The following is a 21,833-nucleotide window of genomic DNA, read 5'->3' as shown; positions in this document are numbered from 1 at the left end:
TCATGGATAATTTATCAGTCTCTAACCTTTTTAACTAAAAAAGACCCCAAACCTAAAAGTGTAAAAAATAATGCCTCTCATCATACTAGTCTTGCTATTTCCCCACCACATTGCCTATGGCAGGATGTGGAGGGCAGGACTGAGCAATCTGTGTGTGGGACACGCACAGTGTGGAACAGCTGTACGCTCAGTGGGGTTTGAGTGAGACATGCCTTGCTACGTGCTGGCTTTGCAGGAGTTCCCTGTCCTCCTTCAGACACCAACACCACTTACTTCTAATACCAAGAGAACAGACACGCAACTAGAGCATCAAGACTTGAAAAATAAAGGGAGGTTACACGTCATTAAACAGACAGCACATGGCTGTGTAATGCCACGTAATGGGGCAGCATGAGTTTCTTTTACAGCCTGTAATTCTACATGTTGTCTAGACCTCATGGTGTGTTCAGTCGGTGTTGGAGAAGCAGCTGCTGGGTTTTTCTTTTGAAATCAACAGTATTCATTGATAGTCTTAAAAAATTAATCTCAGCTTACCTTGTTAGATGCCTACTTAATTCATGAACTTCCATTTCACTGCTTTTAAATTCATTAAGCTCTTTTCGAATGGCTGCCTGCAAAGGACAAATAAACTCATAAATGTATAATTGAGAGAGATCAAAATAAGTTCGCTTTGTTCTCACTATATTAGAAGTGAAGAAAAACATAAAGCTTTAAAATATGAAAAGGAACAGAGATAAACATGTTCTAAATCACATAAAGGGAAGAGATAAATGCTTCATTGGAACTGCTTGATTTGAAAATGTATCAGAGATAATACAGATACAGAACCCAATTCTGCTTATTATGTAAACACTTTCATGTACAAAACCCAAATTAGCATAAGCATGAGTAAAAAACCATGCACCAGTTTGTCAAACATAGCAATCTGTTTCAGAGCTGGACTATGAGTAAACTGGGTCTGAATCCTGCCAGGCTCACATTTGAGATGTTTCCTGCCTTTATGCGGGCCTGAATTTCCTTGGGCGAAGTTACCTGAAGTGGCTGAGGTTACTTGGGAGGGAAAAAGGGATACCTGGCTCCCTGCCCTCTACTCTGCCTCAGACTATACCCTTCTGACCTCCTCCTCCCTTCTGACCCAGCTGTGCCATTTATTGAGCCAATGCCACAGACTAATCAGCAGAAAACTAGCCACAGGTGGTTGTATTCAGCATCTGCAGGAGACCCAGTGACCTACAGCCTCTGTGGCTTGTCCATGAGGGGAAAGAAAAGCAGGGGTGACTGGCAAGAACAGAAGTATTGAAGAAATATATAAATATATAAAATATAGAAGAAATATATAAAAAAATAGAGGGGGTGACTTGGAAGGACTAGAGTCAAGGCTTCTGACAACCCTCCAATATTTGCAGATCACAAATGAGTTTCACTGTGAGCATTTGGAGAGGATGTGCAAGGCGGCTGCTGTGGCCTAATGCTCCCCTGGGTCCAAGGTGTGTGCCGCTGCTTTTCCCTGTGATACAGAAAACATCAGCATCAGTGGGTGCAAGTGGCACCTCTGGTCTGTCAGGAATTTTCCTTGATGAAGGAAATCTAAACTCGTACAGACAGCATGAGCCCAAACTAGGGTTTTTGCAACAGCCACTGGTCCAGCCACCTTTGCCTTGACAAGCCTTAAGTGATAGATTTTGTGACTGTGATCCACAGAAAAGGCCCCTTGTGCTCTTTCTGCACAGCTTTGGTTTTTTATTTACCTAAGAAATGAATGTCAGGCTCTGCTTCCATCAGGACAGAGTGACAGCGGTGCAGCAACTCAAAGGCCTACCTTCAGCAGACCAATTTGCTACATAAGTGCCTGTGAAGGAGGCCACATGGGCTGCTGACTCCCACAAGGTCTGACATTGATTCCCCTCTGCACCCCTTGTCTGTTGGAGAGATTTAAAAGTGCCTTTTTTGTTCCTCTCACAGTCAGACCTGGCAAAGATGAAGTCAGACTGAAGGCAGTTCCCTACATCCAGCACACAGAACAAGATTTACTGACAAACACAGAAGTCCATTACTAAAATCTGTTTTTCAATAAACCTCGCCTGTGCTGACCAATGAAGACAGTTATTGAATCAAAGCTCTGGAAGAAAATAATCTTTTATAGGATGTTGTAACTTTGTCAGGCATTGTGGAGTTGATTCCAATTTGTCGTCTGGCTATTTTTTTTCAACAGTGGGCAGAGCAGTGGGAAAAAGCAGGTCATCTGAATGGCAGAAATCAGAATACTGGCCACAAGACCCAAAGCCAAAAGAGAAATACCTGCTTCCTTATGCCACGAGGGGCATTAATATTAGAGTGACAATTCTTCTGCTTTGCTGAGAAAAGATTCATTTGGAGAACTTAGGCTCTTTGGTCTGGGTACTGACTTTGCACATGCATTATAAAAAAGAAAAAGTGAGCTCAAAGTACTTTGCCTTAATGCTGAATTCTTTATCAGGCTACATTTAACAGTAGTATTTAATACTTGTTCTTTTCACAGGCACAGGAGGAGGAAGGACCTCTCTGGACACCAATCTTCTCCCTTCTCAGCTGAAGTTTCTCCATGCCTTTCATCCCAAACAGGGATCTCTCAAAGGCTGCAGAACTAGTTGGAGATATAGATTTCCTTCCTCATCTACTAATTGAGAGAATAAACCAACTAAGTCAGTTGTCTAAGATCTTGTCCAACATGGTGAGATAAAATGGGAAAAGCTAATTTAAGCCAGTATGTGATGGCCTGTGGGCAGTCCAGAGGAAGATTTTCTGTTTTTCAGATCAGTTTATGCTACATTCACTTATCCAAAACTAAACTGAAAAAAGCCCTGTCAAGGAGTAAACCAGTGCTCATGAAACTATGCAAGTCCTTTGGTTAAATTATACAAGTATAACAGGCTGCCCTTTCCTCTGTGAACAAAACCAAGAGCACCATAAATGAGTGGCATGGCCAGAAACCCTGCTCCTGTCTCTAAACATTTGACATCATGGTCTCCATTGCTGCATGAGTCCCACAGCAAAGAAATAGGCAAGGCTTGAATTTAGGTACCTGAAAGTCTTTAAAATTACATGGGCATCATAGAGAGACTGAAAGCATGGGAATCACTGATCAGCCTCATAGTCCTCTTTTCTTACAGTGGCCATGAAACATTTAAATCTTCTTCCTGAGGCAACATTAAGACTCTGAAAATGTGACTGATATAATTTGCCAGCAATTTAACCCCTCTGCCACCAATGCCACCAATGTGGTATCAAGACACCACTTAGTGAAAGTCCCACCAGTGCTCAGATGACATCACTCTCAGTACCAAAGATGTCTTTCCTTTGTCCGCAGGGCTCGTGCAATTTCAATTTAGTGCTTAAAATATTCTGTGGCAAAAATCCTGAGTAAAGGCCCCTGTTGTAACACACTAAAGAGAAGTTACCTGGCTTCGGTGGGATGGAGCATTTTTGCACCCAGGCCTGCTCCATCCTGACACAGCAATTCTAGCAAGACAAAACCAACAAATAACATGTCTGCCATCAAGACCTTTCCTCGAAGGCCTTGATATCCTTTCCTCTCTGTTTAAAAGGTGTAATGCTGCTAAGCTTGCTCCTAGTTTCCACACATAGAGGAGCCTTCTTGCCAAAGATTTATGATTCAAACAACAAACCTTGTGAATGAGAAGAAAATACAGGTGTGTGGGGAAGGGATGTCAGGTGCAGGTTTATTCCTTGATGGCCATGGGACCTGCGGGATCTGCGCGATGCCGTTCGCTGTGACATGCTCTAGCTATTCAGATCATGGCTCTCCCAGAGTTGCTCCACTTACTTTGTCGGCGGCTGTGAGTCGTGTCCAGGGTTTGTCCGCCCTCCTGTCATAGTCCTGTGCATCTGCCACTTCCACGTAGTCACTGAAGCGGATGAGGATCTTCCTCTCACGTAGCTCTTCTACCGTGGGCCTCTGACTCAGCTGCAGGTTTGAGGAAGGAGTGGAAAAAGACATCAGGACATCACTTTTTCCCTACAGAGTGCTGCTTGGGGATTTATTTTACTACAGCCATCACTATGATAATAAGAGGGTTCAGACATTCCCAGTACTATTCTTTTTGTCAACCCTTCACAGAATTGCTACTTGGGAGATAACCTCTTGTTATAGCACCTTGAACATCATCCCACCTTGCTGCTGGAGCAGCTCACTGTTTGGGAAGCAGCTATGGCTGGACACCCTAATCCTGGGCTGAAGTTGATCACCCCTGCCAGAAATGAGAAGTAACACAAGAAAGTCTTCTAGTGCACTCAGGAAGAGACAAAGATCACAAGACAACTTTAAAACTACCTGCACAGGCTGTATGCTCCCCAGCCTTGAGCTGCTGTGTGTGCTTACGTGCTGCCTGAGAAGGGTCAGGCAAAGGCTCCTGCCCTAAATTACGCGCAAAAGGTGACAAACTACTTTCCTTACCATTCTGATATTCTGCAGACTTGTCCTTACCTCCAGAAAAGGTAGGCAGGATGATGCATAGTGCTTACTGAACTCGTCACTGTATGCTGCAGCTCTATTTTGTGTCACAGCGTGTTTGACTTTTAACAAGCCAAAAAGAACAATTGCAAGGGTGGATTGTATCATGTAAAGAAAGCATCTTCATTGTTCCAGAGCATTTCTGTCAAATTCCACAGCAGAAGAGGCAGTCACAGTCAAAATTCCCCTCTCAAATGAGAAGCAGTAGTGTGCTGGTAGTCCACGTATTATACAGTCAGTTACATGGCTAGGGACAGGAATTGGTTTTCAGGGATCAATTCTCCTTGGATGCACAGCATGCTCGTTAATGTTGTCCTGGGTTCAGCTATAGCAGTCATTTTTCTCCTCCTTAGTAGCTGGTGCAGTGCTGTGTTTTTTAACTTTCAGCCTGGGAACAACGCTGATAACACCGATGTTTTTAGTTGTTGCTAAGTAATGTTTATTCCAACCAAGGACTTTCTCAGTCTCATGCTTTGCCAGGGAGGAGGGGAAGCCGGGAGGAAGCAGAGACAGGACACCTGACCCAAACTAGCCAAAGGGGTATTCCATACCACAGCACGTCATGCCCAGTATATAAACCGGGGGGAGTTACCCGGAAGGCCCAGATCACTGCTTGGGTCGGGCTCAGTATCGATCGGCGGGTGGTGAGCAATTGTATCCTCTCCCGTTGTTATTTCACTAATCATTATTATCATTGGTGGTAGCAGTAGTGGTTTTGTATTATACCTTAGTTGCGGGACTGCTCTTATCTCAACCCCTGGGAGTTACATTCTTCCGATTCTCCTCCCCATCCCTCCGGGAGTGGGGAGAGGAAGGGGGGGAGTGAGCGAGCGGCTGTGTGGTTCTGAGTTACCGGCTGGGCTCAAACCATGACAATGTCAAAAGCAATTACACAACTGGTTCTGAAGAAGGTGCTACACATATGTGTGCACATGGCTGTAAGTTAGCTGCAAAAGTCTCACTATTGGAATCAAACATGAGACATCACAAAAAATAATATCCTGCTAACACTTAGCTACACAGTGTATCATACTATTCCCACTCACTAGGAATAGGTGTGTTGCAATAATTCACCCTTGTGAATAATGGAAGGTCTAAATATTCAGTTCCCTGCATTTCATCTTCCAGGGAGAATTAAAGATTGAAAGCAGCCAAGATGCTAACTGGAGGGTGAAAAATACCACCACTTTCCAGCATTTGGGTGCTGATGCAAGATAGCTGAACCACCCCATCCTGCCTCTAGCTTTAAATACTTGTGTGCTTGTTCTTGGCATGCATGGTTGCCTCTCCTCTTTTTAGGAAAGATGGTTGCGATGGCAGGTGACAGTGGGGTTGCTGCCTTACACTGATAACCTTGAGCTCACAAACTGGGTTCAAGCACTTCATGCAGAGAGTCTGCAGAGGGGCACTAATGCCCTGCTTGTGAGATGCTCAGGAGGACAGAAATGAGGTTGTATCTCTCCTGGCTGCAGCCCAGCCATTTTGCACACACCAAACGCAGAGAAAGGAAGGAACTTCCTTTCTGTTTGTTACACAGAAAGGAAGTGTAACCACTCTACCATGTAATGCCCTTGCCTAGGACAGCTGGCATCATCAAGTCACAGCTCAGCAGTTCATGTATTGCCTCCAGAGCCATATTATGGTAACTTATGACATTTAATAGGGGAAAAGCTCCTTGCTGGTTTGAAAAAGAACAACTTCAAAACTTCTGAATATTGCAAAGATCTTAAAACTAGACAGTTTTCTCACACCCACCTTCTTCTATGGGAAGCATGAAGTTTCCTGGAGTGAGCTGCTCTGTGTGTGGTTGTCACACAACATTCCTCCTATTTCTTCCCAATGCTTCCCAAGAAAAGCCCCATTCTATATACCCACATTCAGGCCAGCCATGCTTAGGTCAGCCTGTGAGGTTAGCAAGAAACACGCCTTTCTGAACTCAGACTACACTGAGTTTTGCTTTTCAAAAAGCAAAATGCATACACAGGAGGCATAATTTTTTTGCTTTTTTAGACAACAGGATAAATGTATCTGAGCTGGGAGTACTGCGTCAGAAAAGCCAGAGGGCACAATAAAGTAGACTGAAGCACGTTTAGATTTAAAAATGTTACTTTTCATTCTAATGGAACAGAATTGTCTCTTCAGCCTGCAGCCCTGATACCTACACCCAAATCACCTGCAAGCCAAATATACACTGCAGTTAACAGAGGAGCTTTTTACACAAGCAAGAAAACTGAAGTGCTATCCCACACTTGGAGTATAATCCCAGTTAGACTATCAGTGAGGTTTCTCTCTGTCCTGAACTCATCTTGAATGTGATTACAAATTGGTAGGTTTTTCTAGTAGCCCTAGTACTAGGAGCTGCAGGTTTGTTAGCACTGATACATTATTATCCAGATAGCACAGCAGAGGTTTGCTTCTGATTATTTAACATCTAAGCCATGATTGTGGAAACAGAATTTTCATGCTAAAATAATATGACTATACTCAAAAATTTCAAAGATAAGGGTGAGACTCCATCTTTACTTGCCTCAACTGCTTCTTTTCGCACAACAGCATGAATGAAGGATGAATCACCAACCTTATCTCTACATTTCTCAGCTTTTAACATTTCAGGACATAGCCTAGATGTTGTTTCATCTTGGAATGGATTTTTTTTTTTTCCTAAATAAAATGTCTTACTACATTGATGACACCAACAGAATATGAAATGCTGTGAATTAAACTCTGTTTTCCTAAATGGCTACAAGGACAGCAGGAATTGCTACCAGCTTTCCAAGCTGGAAGAGGACTTTCAAAAAACAACCAGCTCCGTTTCACAGCTTCTGTCAGCTCTTGACATATTACCCAGCTTTCACGTTTGTGCTAACTGAAGCGATTGGCAAGTTTGTACAAAGAAGGCGGCGGGTGGCTCTTGGTACACTGAAACACGCCGTGCCAAGTGTTGGCTATAGGCAGTGTCAAGAAGGCAACAGCACTGAATGCCACAGCAGTGGTGGTGCTTCTGCTGGCAATGTGAATTCATAGCTGATATTTACCTCAATGCTACACGGGGTCTTAAACAGCTAATCTGGCTTGCTTGGTGTGCTGGGTATGCGTTGAAATCAAAGAAATGATGTTAAATATTGAGTCACATAAGTAAATTCTCATGTTTGCAAATGCACAAAAGTCAAATCAGGTTCGTCACCTGCACATTTTACATAACTGAAACCCTTTGGTGGGTGTGAAGAACAGTGCACTGAATTACACATGAAAAAATGTCAAGGGCATAGGCACATTACGAAACTTTGGTGCTAATGTGCATTTTTCATTCTTAGGTGACACCTGAATGCAAGATAAACTAAAAGCTGCTGCTTCTCTTCCTCTGAAGTCATACAACTATTACCGTACATTGTTTTCCGATGCCCTGCCTTTGCTTCAGAAACCTGCAGTCAGTGCAATTTCAGGTACTTATACACCCCATCACAGTGGTGGGCAGTGCCCCCATTGCCACAGAGCAGTTGGAGCAAGTGAAACACAGAGACCAAACAACCAGCTCAAGGTGACCCAGGAGGCCTGGGGCAGAGCTATGAACAGAGAAAAGATGCACTGACTCTTGTGCCAGCGCTCTGGCTGTGAGAGAGTCCTGAAATCCACAGCTTATACCACATAGTTCATGTGCAGCCATAAATCTACATATATTTACATATATAAACACGCAAAAAATATATTCAGTACATCAAAATGCCAATCTGATCATACTAAATGTAAGGAGAGGGACAACCACACCAAATGGTTTTCTAAAAACAATTAATTAAAGCTACAGTAACTGAAGAGTTAACAAACTGCCCTGACTCTTTCTCATGCCACTGCAGGTGTTTCTTGTGAGCTGCTAAGCATGAGGGTGTCTCAGTATGTTTGGGCTACCCACAGCACCCTTAACTCTTAAATAGGTGGGGAAACAGATCTGCAGAACAGCCTCCAAAGCAGCTCCACTGTAGGTGTCAGTTCACTGTCTGTTCATGTTGAAGGCACATCTCACCTGAGATCTCACCTTGGAGTTTATTTTTATGACCTGTGAGCTGCAGCCTCTTGGGCCAAAATTGCTTAATACTACGCAGTCCTTCTTGCTCAACACCTGACAATGAGCCCTGCTTCTTCTAACAGGCAGAAGGAACTGGGCACATTTGTAACTTACGGTAAAAGGACACAGTCAAGGACATGATGCAACTGCCTTCACCAGGCAGTGGTGCTCCAAGTGGGGAGAAGGGTCTTACTGAACTGTGTGGCAAGTGACCTCATTATCTGAGTGTGAACCAGGGCAAAAATCCCTTTTGAAGTAAAGGGATTTGTATTAATGCAAAAGCAGTGTAAAATGAATGAGGACAGGACCTCCCATGTCTCGTCACTGGAGGTCAAGTTTTCCTCTGTATATTCTGGATCACTGGAGATAGAAACGGGCACATTTCAGGCTTTAATACCAAGCCAATTTGCAAGGGAAGGTTTAACACAAACCCCTTTGTTCTTGGCATGGGAAAGGAAGCAAACCCAAGCACTGCCACCAGGTAAAGTGGAGGGGGATGTACTCTTGCCAGTCTGGTCTTGGGATTTAGCCAAATGCGAAATGCTGAGTTTGCTCCACTTGTTGTCTTGTCACTTCATCGTTGCCTACTATGATACCTTGCTAAAATGTTATGGTTGATATTTAAGGAAGAAACCAAGGTGAAAAACTACAGATCCTAACTAGCAGTGCACACAACCTCTCTCCTTTGTTCCTCACCTTTTGTGGTAAGATGCAGGAGCAGGACATGATGACAATGCCCCGAAGACCTTTCCCTCTGACTATAAGTGCAGTTTATCCAAATTAACCCCCAATCTCTCTTCTTCTCTGACTTTTCCCTCTCCTCTGCTTCCCTCTCGTGAATCCCACCTCTCTCAAGAGTTCATTATTTTGAACAGCCCGTGCTGATGCAAGCCAGCAGAGGTCAGTTAGAGAAAAGATTGAACAGCAAGATATTTTCCAGTGAGGCACCAGTGAACAGAATGTTAAACTGTACCAGGGCAGGAATTTAATGGGAGCAAAGATTTCAGATTATTGCATGGATTTTAAGAAGCAGCCTCACCTCATTCATCATTTTGGTTGTTGATGTGACAGCTACAAGATTTTTAGTTTTGAGCTAGACCTCTGGGAAACATTAGCTATTGACAGTGGGGGATAGGAGGCAATAAACAGCTCCGGGGAATGGGGAGCTTAATGCTATCTGAGAGAAGCGAAGGTAGGAAAAGAAAAGTTTTATTCCTCTTTGCATGTGATTTGTAACATGTTCTGTTAATCCAGGCTACTACCCTCTCTCTGTAATGGAAGTCCTCAGGAAGAGTTCAGGCTTGTGTTAATTGCCTTGGAGCTCAGCCAAATTCACCGTGGTTCAGAGCGGATACATTCTTAGTAGTAATTCTTGGGAGTCCAGATCTCCTCATGGAAGGGACCCACCTACAACACTTCTCCCAGAGGGCGTCTGCACATTAATGTTCCTGGAATAGGCTTCTGGGCCAAGAGCAGTGCTCGGAGAAAAAATCTTCCTAATCCACATGTCCCTCCACTCAAATGATGCAAATCCATGTGCCTAAACTTGCTCGGTGGTGGCTGGATGTGCAGAACCCATCATAGACATCTCACATGACAGGCAAATACGCTTCACCTTTCCTTGGGCAGGAGGGACACGAGCTATGGAGAAACTGCACTGAACAGCATTTGCCTCCATTTTGTTCTTTGAATGGCAGCTAATCCCTATGCCCAGTTAATTTAGAGTTTGATGAGTCTGCGAGGATGAAAAGTGTTTAAAGGGGCAGCTCGCTACAGGTCACCTGATCTAAATTTTCTTTTAGAAATTGCCTGTCCAGATAATGAATTCAACTGGATATTTATTGCTGACTTTATAAGGTGTCTAGACCTAGCAAGGTAATCTTACTTATTACAGCATGTCATGTTACAACTTATCATCATAATACTGCAACAAAATGTCAGCACTAAAGGAATTTTAAGAACAGCTTCTTAATGGAGGAAGCGGGTTGTTCGCTTGGAATTGGAATGATGCCACTGAAAAAATCAGGGACAATAGCAGTTATTACAGCGCAAGGTCAAAAGTCTCGTCACCAGCTTCTGTAGAACCCCCTTCCCTTCTTATTACCAATTATACATGGTTGCACGGAGGCAATGTGGCATATTTTCCTTACGTTGAATTTACCCCGGGGGCATGTGCGTGCATTAAAACTCAGTGCAAACAGAAAGGGCTGCTGGGCAAAGCTACTTGCCGTGCTCAATTAAACTTCTGCTCAATCTGAGGTTTAAAATCCTTTTGTAATAAGACTTCAGTACAAATTGACAGAAGGACTCTGCCACTCTGCTGCAGGCACAGTGACACATCTGGGACATGCTCATGAAAGACAGAGCTGGGGAATAACAACTATTTTTGCAGGATTCACTAGGTGGTTGGCATTTCTAGCTGTTATCTATCCACTTACACACTTTATTAACTTCTTTCCTCTAGTGATTTCTGAGCTTTTATGACAGTATGTTTGGTAGGTGAGAACAAAATTTGTTGTTAGACCAGGCCTGTGGTTCTTTTTCATGAAAATTACCTGTGTCACTAGATCAATTTACAACAGTTTAAAAAGATGATCAAAATCAAACAATGCCAAGTCATGTTGTTACCAACCTCACAAACATGGGGGGGGAAAATCTTTACTAGGGAAGAAGCCACAAAAGGCTGAAAGGAATGTTACTGGGAACAGGGGCATGAACATTAAAGAGCTGGCTGTCAGGGGCTGAGGCTGATGCTGCTGTCACTGCTGTTCCTACTTAAAAGTGCAAATAAGACACAGAAATCTTGCAGAAGACTGCTGAGGTTTCAGGGAGCAGACACTGTTGTGATGTTACAGCAGCCTGGATGTGTTAATTGAGCATGTGGCTGCGGCCTCTGCCTGCAAAAGACAATTAATGTGCTTTGTACCTTTCCTACAAAATAGCGCAGGATGGGAACTGTATGGCGATAATGCTGGCTGAGTTAGCAAGCGCTCACTTTTTAGGCAGCAGATTGGGTATTGGGTGGCTTTGCTTTTTATCTGTTACAGCCATGCATCAAATGGCATCAAGCTTTGGATTGGATTCCTGTATGTGTCTACCTGTACAGGGAAATTGAAAGCCTGGTAGGATGGTATTTCTAGCCTTTGCGCAGAGCCTAAGTCCCATGAAACATCTGCAGTGCAGGTTCTTTCAGACAGTGCTACAAGGGAATGTGAGACCATCCCTGCCATTGTTGTCAGGAATTTAAGAGTTATAAAAATAATATTACAGCTCTCTGGGCTGCATTCTTAGCTCCTGCAGACAACAGCAGTATTCTCCCACTGGTGAGCGAGAACTCTGCTGATTTACGTGAGCTGAGAATAAGACATGAGATTTTTAACCATGAAAGAAAGCAGTTCAGCTCTCTGAATGCAACCTTTCCACGTATATTTAGAGCCCTTTCCTTGTTGTTATTTATACTGTGAAAATTTGTAACCACATAGGTCAAAAAAACTAAGCCACCTAAAAAATGCACAGGAAGGGATTGGCACTGCTTCACAAGCATGTGAGTTCTTAGGGGGCTTTCTCCACCTCTGGAGACTGGAAATATGTCAGTGGTGAAATAAAGTTTATCCGCAGTAACAGGATGGATTATTGGCTATATATATTGGGGCATCTGCAGACATTCACACCATCTGGGAAACTGAATGTGCATATCTGAAATGACTGTTCTTCAGTTTTAAGAGTAAATGAATTTCAAATGGGAGGAAAATCAAAACCAAACGATGCTTTTTTGTTCATCCTTCCCTGCCAATACAAGATTGTTTTCTGCACTATACACCATTTGTGAGTGCTTGTCTCCATTTAGTTTAAATGCCTCAAGTGACAATCTCCCTTTTCAGAAAAAGTTTATTTCCCAGTTTTACGCCTTTTTTTAGATGGAATTCTTGAATGCAATCAGCATTGTTTTAACTTTTCTCTCTTCATAATGGCTGCAGAAGCCATTACATTTACAGAAAGCAGGGTTGGACCAGTGCTAGGCTCTCTATCCTTTGCTGTTCAAAGCTCCTTCGGTTATGACTTTTGTCTTGTTTCAAGATGTTACCCAGCAATAGCTTGCAAAGTGGTTCCCTTGACTCTGTGGACTTACACCTTGTAACATTGGTGATTTCTTTTAAAGATTGCTTTAAAGACTTTTTTCACACTGTACTTTTGAAAATGGTGCTGAGGAAAAGGAAAAAGGCAAAAAACTGTGCACTAGGGAGAAAGTTATAGTAGTGTCATAATAGGATCAAAGTTGTTTCTCACCTTACGTGTTAATCTTCGCTTTATCTCTCGTTTTTCCTCCTGCTCCTCTTGCTCATTCCGGGCTGTAAAAGATTTACAAGGATCTTAACTGTGGACTCATCAGGCATGCACAGTATGCAACAAAATAAGCCTCTCCATCAGTATATTAATGTTTCAGGACCTCTCTGATGCACAGCATGTCCCTCTGGGGCTGGTGAACTTCCTCAATCCTTAGCTACCACACTTCTTCACACACTTCATAAAACATCTACAGCCTCCTTCCTTTCCCTGTGTTGGCACCTCTTCATGTGTGTCACTCTCTAGCAGGGCCAGGCAGCAAGCCAGCTCTTCAGAAACTGTTATCTCCCTGCCCACAGGCCTGGTGGCCTCAGGGGGTTCAGCTACGATACAGTTGGATTCTGCGAGGATGCAAGGTCAGTGGTTGGAAGAGAAACATATATTTTTTATTTTTTTTTCCATTCACAGAGTATTTCTTGCAGCTCCTCTCTGGAGAAAATGGAAAAAAAAATATCAGAATCAGGGGTGCCAGGAAAAATCTGCAACTTCCCAAGACCTGAGCAGAGTAAGGAGTGAGTGTCCTTCATCATGAGCCTTCACAACACACTGGAGCACAAAAGCACATCCTCGGGCAATTCACTTTCAACATTAAGCCAAAAGATCATGTTACAAGTTCATTTCAGGGCAAGTCTCAAACATTATCCCTCAAGAAGACAGTAACATTTGAGTATACTAACTCTTCTTCAACTTAGGAGCAGGCTGTCATGCATGTCTTTGCATTGCACTTTACTGAAACCACTAAGAGCCCAGGTTTCTAGGTACTCAGCTCCTCAATCAGTCAGGATCTGTTTCTTCTGCTTTGTCGACAGCTGAACTGCTCCTTACTCCAATCATGCCGCCTGTGCGTAACAAAGGAGAGCGAACACAACTCATCAGCTTTTCCAACAAGTGCCCTGTACCTCTGGTGTGATCCAGTTTTCACTCAGACAGGACTAGCTCAGGCAGGAATAACTCTCTGCAGGGGACATTATGGACTTCAAAGGCCAGTTTGGAATAGGCGGCTTGATTTAAATTGTCCAACTTTGGACTGAATTAAACCCAAGGAGGAATCCCATGTTTCCCTTCGCTGATCCTCTGGGAGAAGCAGGCACCTCTGGCAGAGTGGCAGTAACAAACCTCCAGCCTTAACTTCTTCAGCCATGAAAGCACAGGTCAGCACTCTCACTAACCGGCTGGGACCAGCCAAAAATAATATAAGGAGGCCTTAACCCAGTGGAAGTCTGCGCACAGTGGAGGAGATGCAATGTTTCAAACTAATGCATTAAAAATTGAGGCTTTCCCCACACAGAAACAAGACCTAATGTTCAGAGACCACAGATGTCTCTGAGCAGGTGAGGAAGGCTAGGCTGGACGCCAGGTTTCTGCTGCTCAGGGCAGTAGAGCTGAGAGGTCTGTCACAACTGCTCACTGACTTCACAGGACTGAGAAATCGCCACCAAAGAGGACAAACAGCCAGTCGATGTTACGATGTTCTGCAATACGATGCTGATCTTTAAATGCCACTTTAACAAAAATACTGCTTCCATTTTCAGGAGGAAGGAAACTAATACTGGAGTAAAACCAGAAGACAGCAGGGAGTCACAAATGGCTTTTAAAACAGTAACTGGAATACATACACTGATAAATATATTTTTCCTCTTTCAACAGTTCCTGTCCCTACTGGGCTGGATTCTCTTCTAGCAATTGCTCCTCTAGCAATTTCATTCTGGAGGAGCTTGTCCTGCAAATGCCTAGTTTCAGAAATAGAGCCACTAATAAATCCTTGTAAGATTAAGCCAGAGGGACACAGTGCTAAGCAGAGCCCACACAGAGTCAGGGTAGAACTGCAAGCAGCCAAGGGGTTATATATAATACTTAGTTATGGCCATTCACTTTTGTACTTGGCATAAGATGTCTTTCTTTTCTCCTCCTCACCTCTCAGCCCAGCAACCCACCTTCAGAGAAGCCAGGCAGGCTGAAGGCCTCGGTCAGATAAAAGCTGGTAATTAGGAATACATTATCCTCCAAAACCAGAAAGTGACTTTGTTTTAGCTGTTTTTTAAATGTCATTAAGTCACGTCCATCTTCTGAAGCTACTGTTGCTTTATGTGTTCAGGAGATGCTGTGGGTGGGTGCGATTTTCAGGCCTGATTTCTGTGCTGGTGTGAAATGTCCCCTAGTACCACCTGAGACCCTCGGAGCCTGCCTAACCATCATTTTTGTGAGGAATTGATGCAATGGATGTGCCAAGCTGACAACTGAACTACTTGTATCCATCAGAGAAGTGCCATGGGGGATGGGGCATGAGGGGGACTGAGGAATCCTTCCTCATAAACTTGGCCAGCACGTATTAACTTCAAAAAGTGTTCTTCAGTCTTCACACTAACCCTGGAGGTCTGGACTCCACTCACTACATGCCTTTGACTTAAACAAGAGCCAGTGAATTGGGTATGCTTCAGTGAAGGACCCTTCAAGCACCAGTGTCCCTGTTCTCCATTTCTTTACTGTGGCTACTGTAATCTTACTGTTGCTACCAGCAAGTAGTGGAATTTCTACAATGGATGCTTTGCCCTTGTGATTCAATAAAGATGACCATCTCATAATTATTGCAACAGCATGAAGCTAGAAAGTGATCACTTCATGTATAAAAACTGGCTGTCCAACCACATTTTGCCCATTTCTTCCCAGCACAATGGGAAGTAATGCGGTTACATACAGTACCAAACATGACATTTACATCAAGGAGATTTCAGCTTCAACTGCAGAGGAATACCTATGCAGTCTACTTGGGAACTTGCTGGGCTTTCTTTTATGTCTATGTGTGTGTCCCCTCTGAACTGGGCTTTTGCAAATTGCTCAACCTGCTTATGCAGTGAATTTACACGCTTTTCATTATCGCTGCCTATGTCTCTTTCTCTAGGCTCCATTATATTTATTATAATTCTTCTTCTCGGAAGACTAGGGAAAGGACACAAAGTGATGTACAAACCAGACACTATTTACATTTACTTGTTTAAGGGTGGAACACTTTTATGCTTTCTTTTTTTTTTAAATTATGTAACTATTTTAATTTTTTGTTCCTTTCCCGCTGTGTTTCTCCAAAGTTGGGATTCTTTGGAAATCCTACGTTACTTTTTCCTGTAATTATGAAGCTGTTTGTCTACCAAGACACACATGTTTTGGGGCAGATTTGTTCTTAGGAACCAAGCTATAAAAATTCCATTTAGAAAATACAATATGGTTCTGGATTCAGGGTAGTATTTTTAAACACATCCATGTCATTTAAGAGCTTTTATACAATTAAAAAAGAAACTAATGTGACTCAGGGGATAATTCCCCTGAAATATAAGAGATCTTCAGCTCGCTATGTGACTGCTGTGATCAGCAATGTGATCTTCAGGAATCGCTGCAAGGCACCCAACATTGGAGATGCTGCCTTTCTGCTGATGCTGGTTCAAACCCTGCTGCCAAAGCAGCTGCCCAAGACCCCCACTTCCCCCCAGGCACCCTCACCAGTGCCGGGGTGGTGTTTACTGGTCACGCACCAGTGTCAGGTGGTGCATGACACATGTTTGTTCATAAGTCCCGGGATGACAACATGAGCTGCCCAGAGAACTGGCCTCTGTCCCTCCTTGCCTGAGCCTGGCACCAGTCACGTCGCAGGTTTCCCCTCCTCCAGCTGTTCTGCTACCCCCCTGTGAGGCAATCACATCTGAATGTGCCACCTATTTCCCCAGGTTCTGCCCCTGACTCCCTCCAGCAGCCAGTCATGGGAGTTAGGAGTAGACAGTACAAGCACAGCTATCAAAAGGGGGCTGGCCCCAAACAAATGGCTTTTCTGGAAGCCTTGGGCTTGCCCACACTGCTCTGCTGTCCAGTCTTTTCTCCTCTTTGCACTGGCAGTGGTGTCTCCTTTTTTCTCTTTGTCTGACATGTAATAACATGATGAAAAGACCCCGCTGAGCATTAACACTATCATTTACTTGCTAAGAATCTGATTTTGAAATATTTAATCAATCAGCTCTGCTAATTTTCAGCAAATTAATCTTCTACCACATTTTTATGATTCTGTACAATGCAGTTATGTGAACAACAGGAGAAGGTAAATTCTCTTACCTAAAGAGACATTATGTATAAGGTACCAGTTAGGAATACCTTTTTCTGCAGTAATTTTTAAAAATTTCCCTGGAGTGCTGCATTTACTAACTTAAGAAGGGAAGAACTTGTTTGTTTTGTTTTCTGTAAGTAATAACAGTGAGATAAACAGGGTTTTTTTCATACTCAAACCACTTCAATGTGAGTAAACAAACTGTAATTTTTTTCCTGTTCATTCATAAGATTACGAGGTTTGTGCTGGACTCAGTCCTGCTTCCCTTGAAGCTGGTGGCAATGTGTCTCGTAACTTAACTCAGATCAGGGTCTCTAAATGGTCCCTTTAAAGTATCATATGTTGAGGATCTACCAGCGAATTTTTGGCTGACTTAAAGGAAGAGTTTCAGGAGAACATTTCAGGGAAATAATTCCAAGTCACATTGGTTTCTTCAATTGAATAAAGGCTCCACCTAGTCTAGATTGCTGTAAAGATTTTTCAGAAAACTAATCAAGCCATGCCCTCATGTCTTTACTAACTTATAACAGGATGCTCATCTGTGTAAGAGCTGCATAAAGGCTTTTCAGAATGACTGACCCTGTGGAACAGGACTTGCAAAAGAGATTTAATATCTGGGTTTTTTTCCCCATAGATAGTTCATTCTTGTGAATTTACTGACTCTGATTTTAAAGAATTGCAGCTCTAGATGTTGCTACAGACTTGCATGCTTATTTGCATTTATGATGCACTTTTTTATTATTAATGATTAATGTAAAGAATAGTTGATGTCTCATTAAAAACACCCAACATACATCTAAACTAATCCAAAGTAACTGGCTTCACGTTAAATGACAGCAGTATCAGGACTTACGTTTCAGTATGTTCCTCTGCTCCAATTCTTCAGCAGTTGGCCTCTGGCTCAGTCGTCTGCGAAAAAAGTCCAAGATCAGTTTTTGGACCATATCACATTCTCCTCAGTTGTCAGTCTTGAAAAGTTATTTTGGGGTGTGAGAGGCAGAGCAGAAAGCACTGACACTGCTCCATTATGTACTTGGTACGCCTGGACCATGCGTGACACAGACCATGCTGCGCTTTCTCAGTTTCCTCTGTTTTCAACTCATGAAAGACAAAATACGTTATGTCATCTTAGGCATGACTCTCCCACCCCTACCCCAGGCAGAGCTGCTGAAAGCTAAGCCACACAGATGTCTCCACTTAATTTCCTTCCTCCCATGCTTGCTTCCCGACTCGTGCAAGTATTTCTAGCTAAGACCCTGCTAACTGTCTCGCTGCCCTCTTGCCAGCCTCCTGACTATGCCCTGTTTGTTCAAACAGCATTTGAACACACGGACAGGCCACAGAAAAAACAAGGGATGGCTTGGCAGCACTGACGATAGAACAATAGTAGCTGCCCTCCTCCTCCTCCACACCCTCACTGGCCTCCTCCTCCTCTTGTGGCTTTTATTAAATCTTACATTGAAAGATCAGCGTGACTTCTAGTCAACCTGTACGTAATAGGGTCACAAACCCACAGCCTAATTACAAATGGGGTCCCCGAGCATAGAAATGGTCTGAATATTCAGAATACAAAGCAAGGGAGAGAAGCACAAAGGGGTCTTTGGAAAACAAAGTAAACCAAGCAGATGACATCAGAAGTCAGCACTGTTTGGCCTCCTCATACTCTCCCCCGAGTCAATAGGAGTTTTGTCAATGATGCCAGTGACAGGACAGAGCCTCCTCTTCCTTCAGACATTGTCATTCAGAGATGTTCCCAACTTGGGGGCCCCAGTTGGATCATCAGTTCCCCTACGAGGGGGAATACACCTATTCCAGTGGAGAATTTGGAGTCATTAGCTTTTCTCTTTCCCGTGGCAGATTGAACATATATCTCATTGGAGAAGTGTTGAAAAGAACATCCTTAATTCAGAAGAAAAGAATGTCTGCAAAGTACTTTAATGAGAGAATGCACTATTCAAGTGCTTGCTATTACCATCTTTAAGATAAAGTAGCTGTTGCTAATGGGAGACATCACCAAGAGACAATTAAAACTACTTTATTTCTCATTTTTTATGAGAAAAATTTGCCACTCTTAGCCCCACCATGTGTGTCTGCAGGAACTGAGTTATACAATGTTTTTAATCCACTGCACCATGATGGTTTTCAAGAAGATGCATCAGAGGGATTTAAGGATGGGCTCCAGCCATCCAGTGTGTGGCTGGTTCTATAGAAACAAACCACAGAACAAGCAAAAGGAGAAACTAGTCTGAAGAGAACGCTCCCAAAAATGTCCTCCCCTTTCCAAGAAAACAGGGATTGAAGGACTCAGCTAACAGTTCCACCAAGAACAGTTCACACTGGAGCTTTTCTATCAAAAGGCAAAAGTGTTATCTATCCACATAGGTGATATGCAAAAAGGACCAGGTCTTCCATGTGTTTACTGTGGCACTTGCCATGAAGTAGATGAATTTAAACAAAACTTTCACTTCACTGTGTTATTGCTTCCACACAAAGGCCAGAAATTTCCTCCAATTATACCTTTGGTATTATATGCACCCTCTACTCCTTTGCTACTCAGGAACTTACAGACTGTAGCATTCTTCTCCATGCTGTCTGATAGGGCCCCTAGTAAAAGCCAGCCATGAAAACCTATATTCCCCATGAGAGTCAAATGGGATTTTATAGACCCCATTATCCATGCTTTTCAGGCTGCAGAGTGCTCCTGCCTAAATGATGACCACCATTTTCAAGTGATGCACTTACATGGCATAAAAAGCTATGACACTTTTGATAGCTTCAGTCTGGACATCTGAAGCTATCTGCATTCATGGGTTGTTGACTGCTTCTGAACCCTTACAAACCCAAGAATTTTTAATAGCAAGATTTAGGCAGTAGGAAAAGACAAGGTACCCTTTTAGTGGAACAAAATCATGACTAGTCCTTACAGTGCAAGCACTGAAGCACAGCTGAAGGATAAAGAAGATAATGAATAGAAGCTGTGGAGGCTTCCTGGCCTCCAGTACTGGTGTCTGCTTTCATCTCCATGAACTCCTGTTACATCCCCATTTCCACCATGCTTTCAGACTGAGCCTGCTCCTGCTTCCTCATCGTTGAGTCCCCCCTTGCTGAGCGCCTCAGAGAAACCCAGCCCCTTTTGCAGCCCTTCCCTTCCATCCTCTCACAATTCTCTCTTCTCTGGATCTCTTACTCTTTTAATTTAATTTCTCTTGCTGCTACAGTGGCTTCTGCCCCCAAACTATCTTTGGGCTTTACAAACACCTCCACCAGCTCCTCAGAACAGCATCATTTTAGTTTGTTTTTTCTTGTCTCTTTACTTTTAGGTTTGCCAGATGTTGAACAGCTGCTAGTGTTACTGTCTTTGAAAATCTTGATACTAGTCACAGATCCTGTAAATTGAAAAATGTAAGCAGCTATTGCTTTGTTACCATGGCTCCAACAAAACAGTTTTTTTCACACCAGATTTCAGTACACCATCTCCAGTGCGCCGCTCTGATCTTGGCAAACACCAGGTGTGATGCTTCCCCTCTTCTACCTTCCCTCCTGTGCTGCCCTGAATAAAAAAGTATTGATGAAGCCCACCTAGCTTGCAGAGGTTCATTTCAGCGGTTTGATTGCTGGATTGCTGCTGTGCCTTACTTCATTTAACATCACAGAGGCTGCATGAGGCTGTCAAGAGGCCAGAGGTCAGGAGACAAGTGTCTCATTAGCAGCACTATCAGAATAAACAGGAGAAAACGGAGGTGAGGAAGGAGCCCGGTGCAACAGCAAAGAACAGATCTGCTTGTGAAAACTGTAAGAATCAAGTGGGATATGCGGTGCTGCTGTTTATCAGAAAGGTAACTCTGGCTGTTTCATGGAGTTGTATGAGCACAGGTGTCTAAGCAGCAGGTAAGACAGGCCTTAAAGAGTAACAACCTTCAACAGCACTTTCTGTATCTAAGATCTCTTGTGTGAACATGCTTGACCCTCACTGCGCCATTCATGCAGTTTTGCAATAAGCTTCAGGCATTCAAGGGGGATAGGAAAGGGGCTTTTTTGTAATTTGTGCTTTGCAACGTATTGCCTGGTTTACACTTCCGTAAGTATAATATCCAAATGAGATTGTCAGTGAAAAATAAAACAGTTTGCTCACATTTACAAAGATAAACTTGACAGCAAACCAATTTTCTGAATTAATTCCCTGCATGCTCAAAATGCACCACATGCCTTGTGCTAGAACAATACCACAAGAGCTGGGCAGCTCTTCGTAAGGACATTGTGAGGTGATTTATTTTATTTTATTTTATTTTATTTTATTTTATTTTATTTTATTTTATTTTATTTCAGTTTAGTTTAGTTTTTTAATTCATTCTGGGCTGTGTCGGGCACGTCATGGTGCATGAGGAGGAGTTAGGAGGCAGGAGGGACAATCATCAATTGCTATAGAAGTTTCTGCTCCATGTGGCAGAGTCCTGCAGGAGTAATAAAAGAAAAAAGTGGCTGTACATCTCCCCTGGCAATACGAAACACCTAAATGAAGAGTCCACACAGTGATGCTTTCCCTGCCCTGCAGCGTGGCCATACCCAGAGGGCTCTCAGGGCAGTGGCCAACTAGTTGTGGGGGTGAGGATCAGGTTCTTGCAGCTCTTTTGCCTAGTAGTGCTTTAGCAGCAAGACACTCCTGGCTGCCTAGGCTGTCCCCTACTAGGAGTCATGGGTTTTCCCTCTTTAATCTCTTGTTTTGTTGAGGATAAGCTCTGTTTAATGCCACGGTGTTTATGTGAACATGATGGTGCTGGGTATGTGCATTCTGGGTACCAGGAATTAATTTTTGCCTCTGCCCAGAGGACAAG

General features: G+C 43.2%; 2 protein-coding genes across 28 annotated transcripts in view; one reads left to right on the top strand and one right to left on the bottom strand.

Moving 5' to 3' along the window:
- LOC115606511 (TBC1 domain family member 7-like) overlaps positions 1-2,694 on the top strand; it is a 33,830-nt gene extending 31,136 nt beyond the window's left edge. For all 12 annotated transcript variants that reach the window (XM_030482646.1, XM_030482619.1, XM_030482580.1 and 9 more), the window contains one exon: positions 2,519-2,694. The gene's annotated coding sequence lies outside the window, so the exon portion shown is untranslated. The remainder of the gene's footprint in view (positions 1-2,518) is intronic.
- The window catches only part of PHACTR1 (phosphatase and actin regulator 1), a 312,497-nt gene that overhangs the window by 6,526 nt on the left and 284,138 nt on the right, over positions 1-21,833 (bottom strand). For all 16 annotated transcript variants that reach the window (XM_030482452.1, XM_030482481.1, XM_030482392.1 and 13 more), the window contains 4 exons: positions 17,855-17,910; positions 12,858-12,919; positions 3,824-3,964; positions 535-611 (listed from right to left, as the gene is read on the bottom strand). In XM_030482452.1, coding sequence (XP_030338312.1) covers positions 535-611; positions 3,824-3,964; positions 12,858-12,919; positions 17,855-17,910 — 336 coding nt within the window. The remainder of the gene's footprint in view (positions 1-534; positions 612-3,823; positions 3,965-12,857; positions 12,920-17,854; positions 17,911-21,833) is intronic.

Source organism: Strigops habroptila, chromosome 1 (assembly GCF_004027225.2).
Source record: "Strigops habroptila isolate Jane chromosome 1, bStrHab1.2.pri, whole genome shotgun sequence".
NCBI lineage: Eukaryota > Metazoa > Chordata > Aves > Psittaciformes > Psittacidae > Strigops > Strigops habroptila.
Note: the sequence above shows the minus strand (reverse complement) of the source record. Positions and strands in the feature narration are given on the sequence as shown.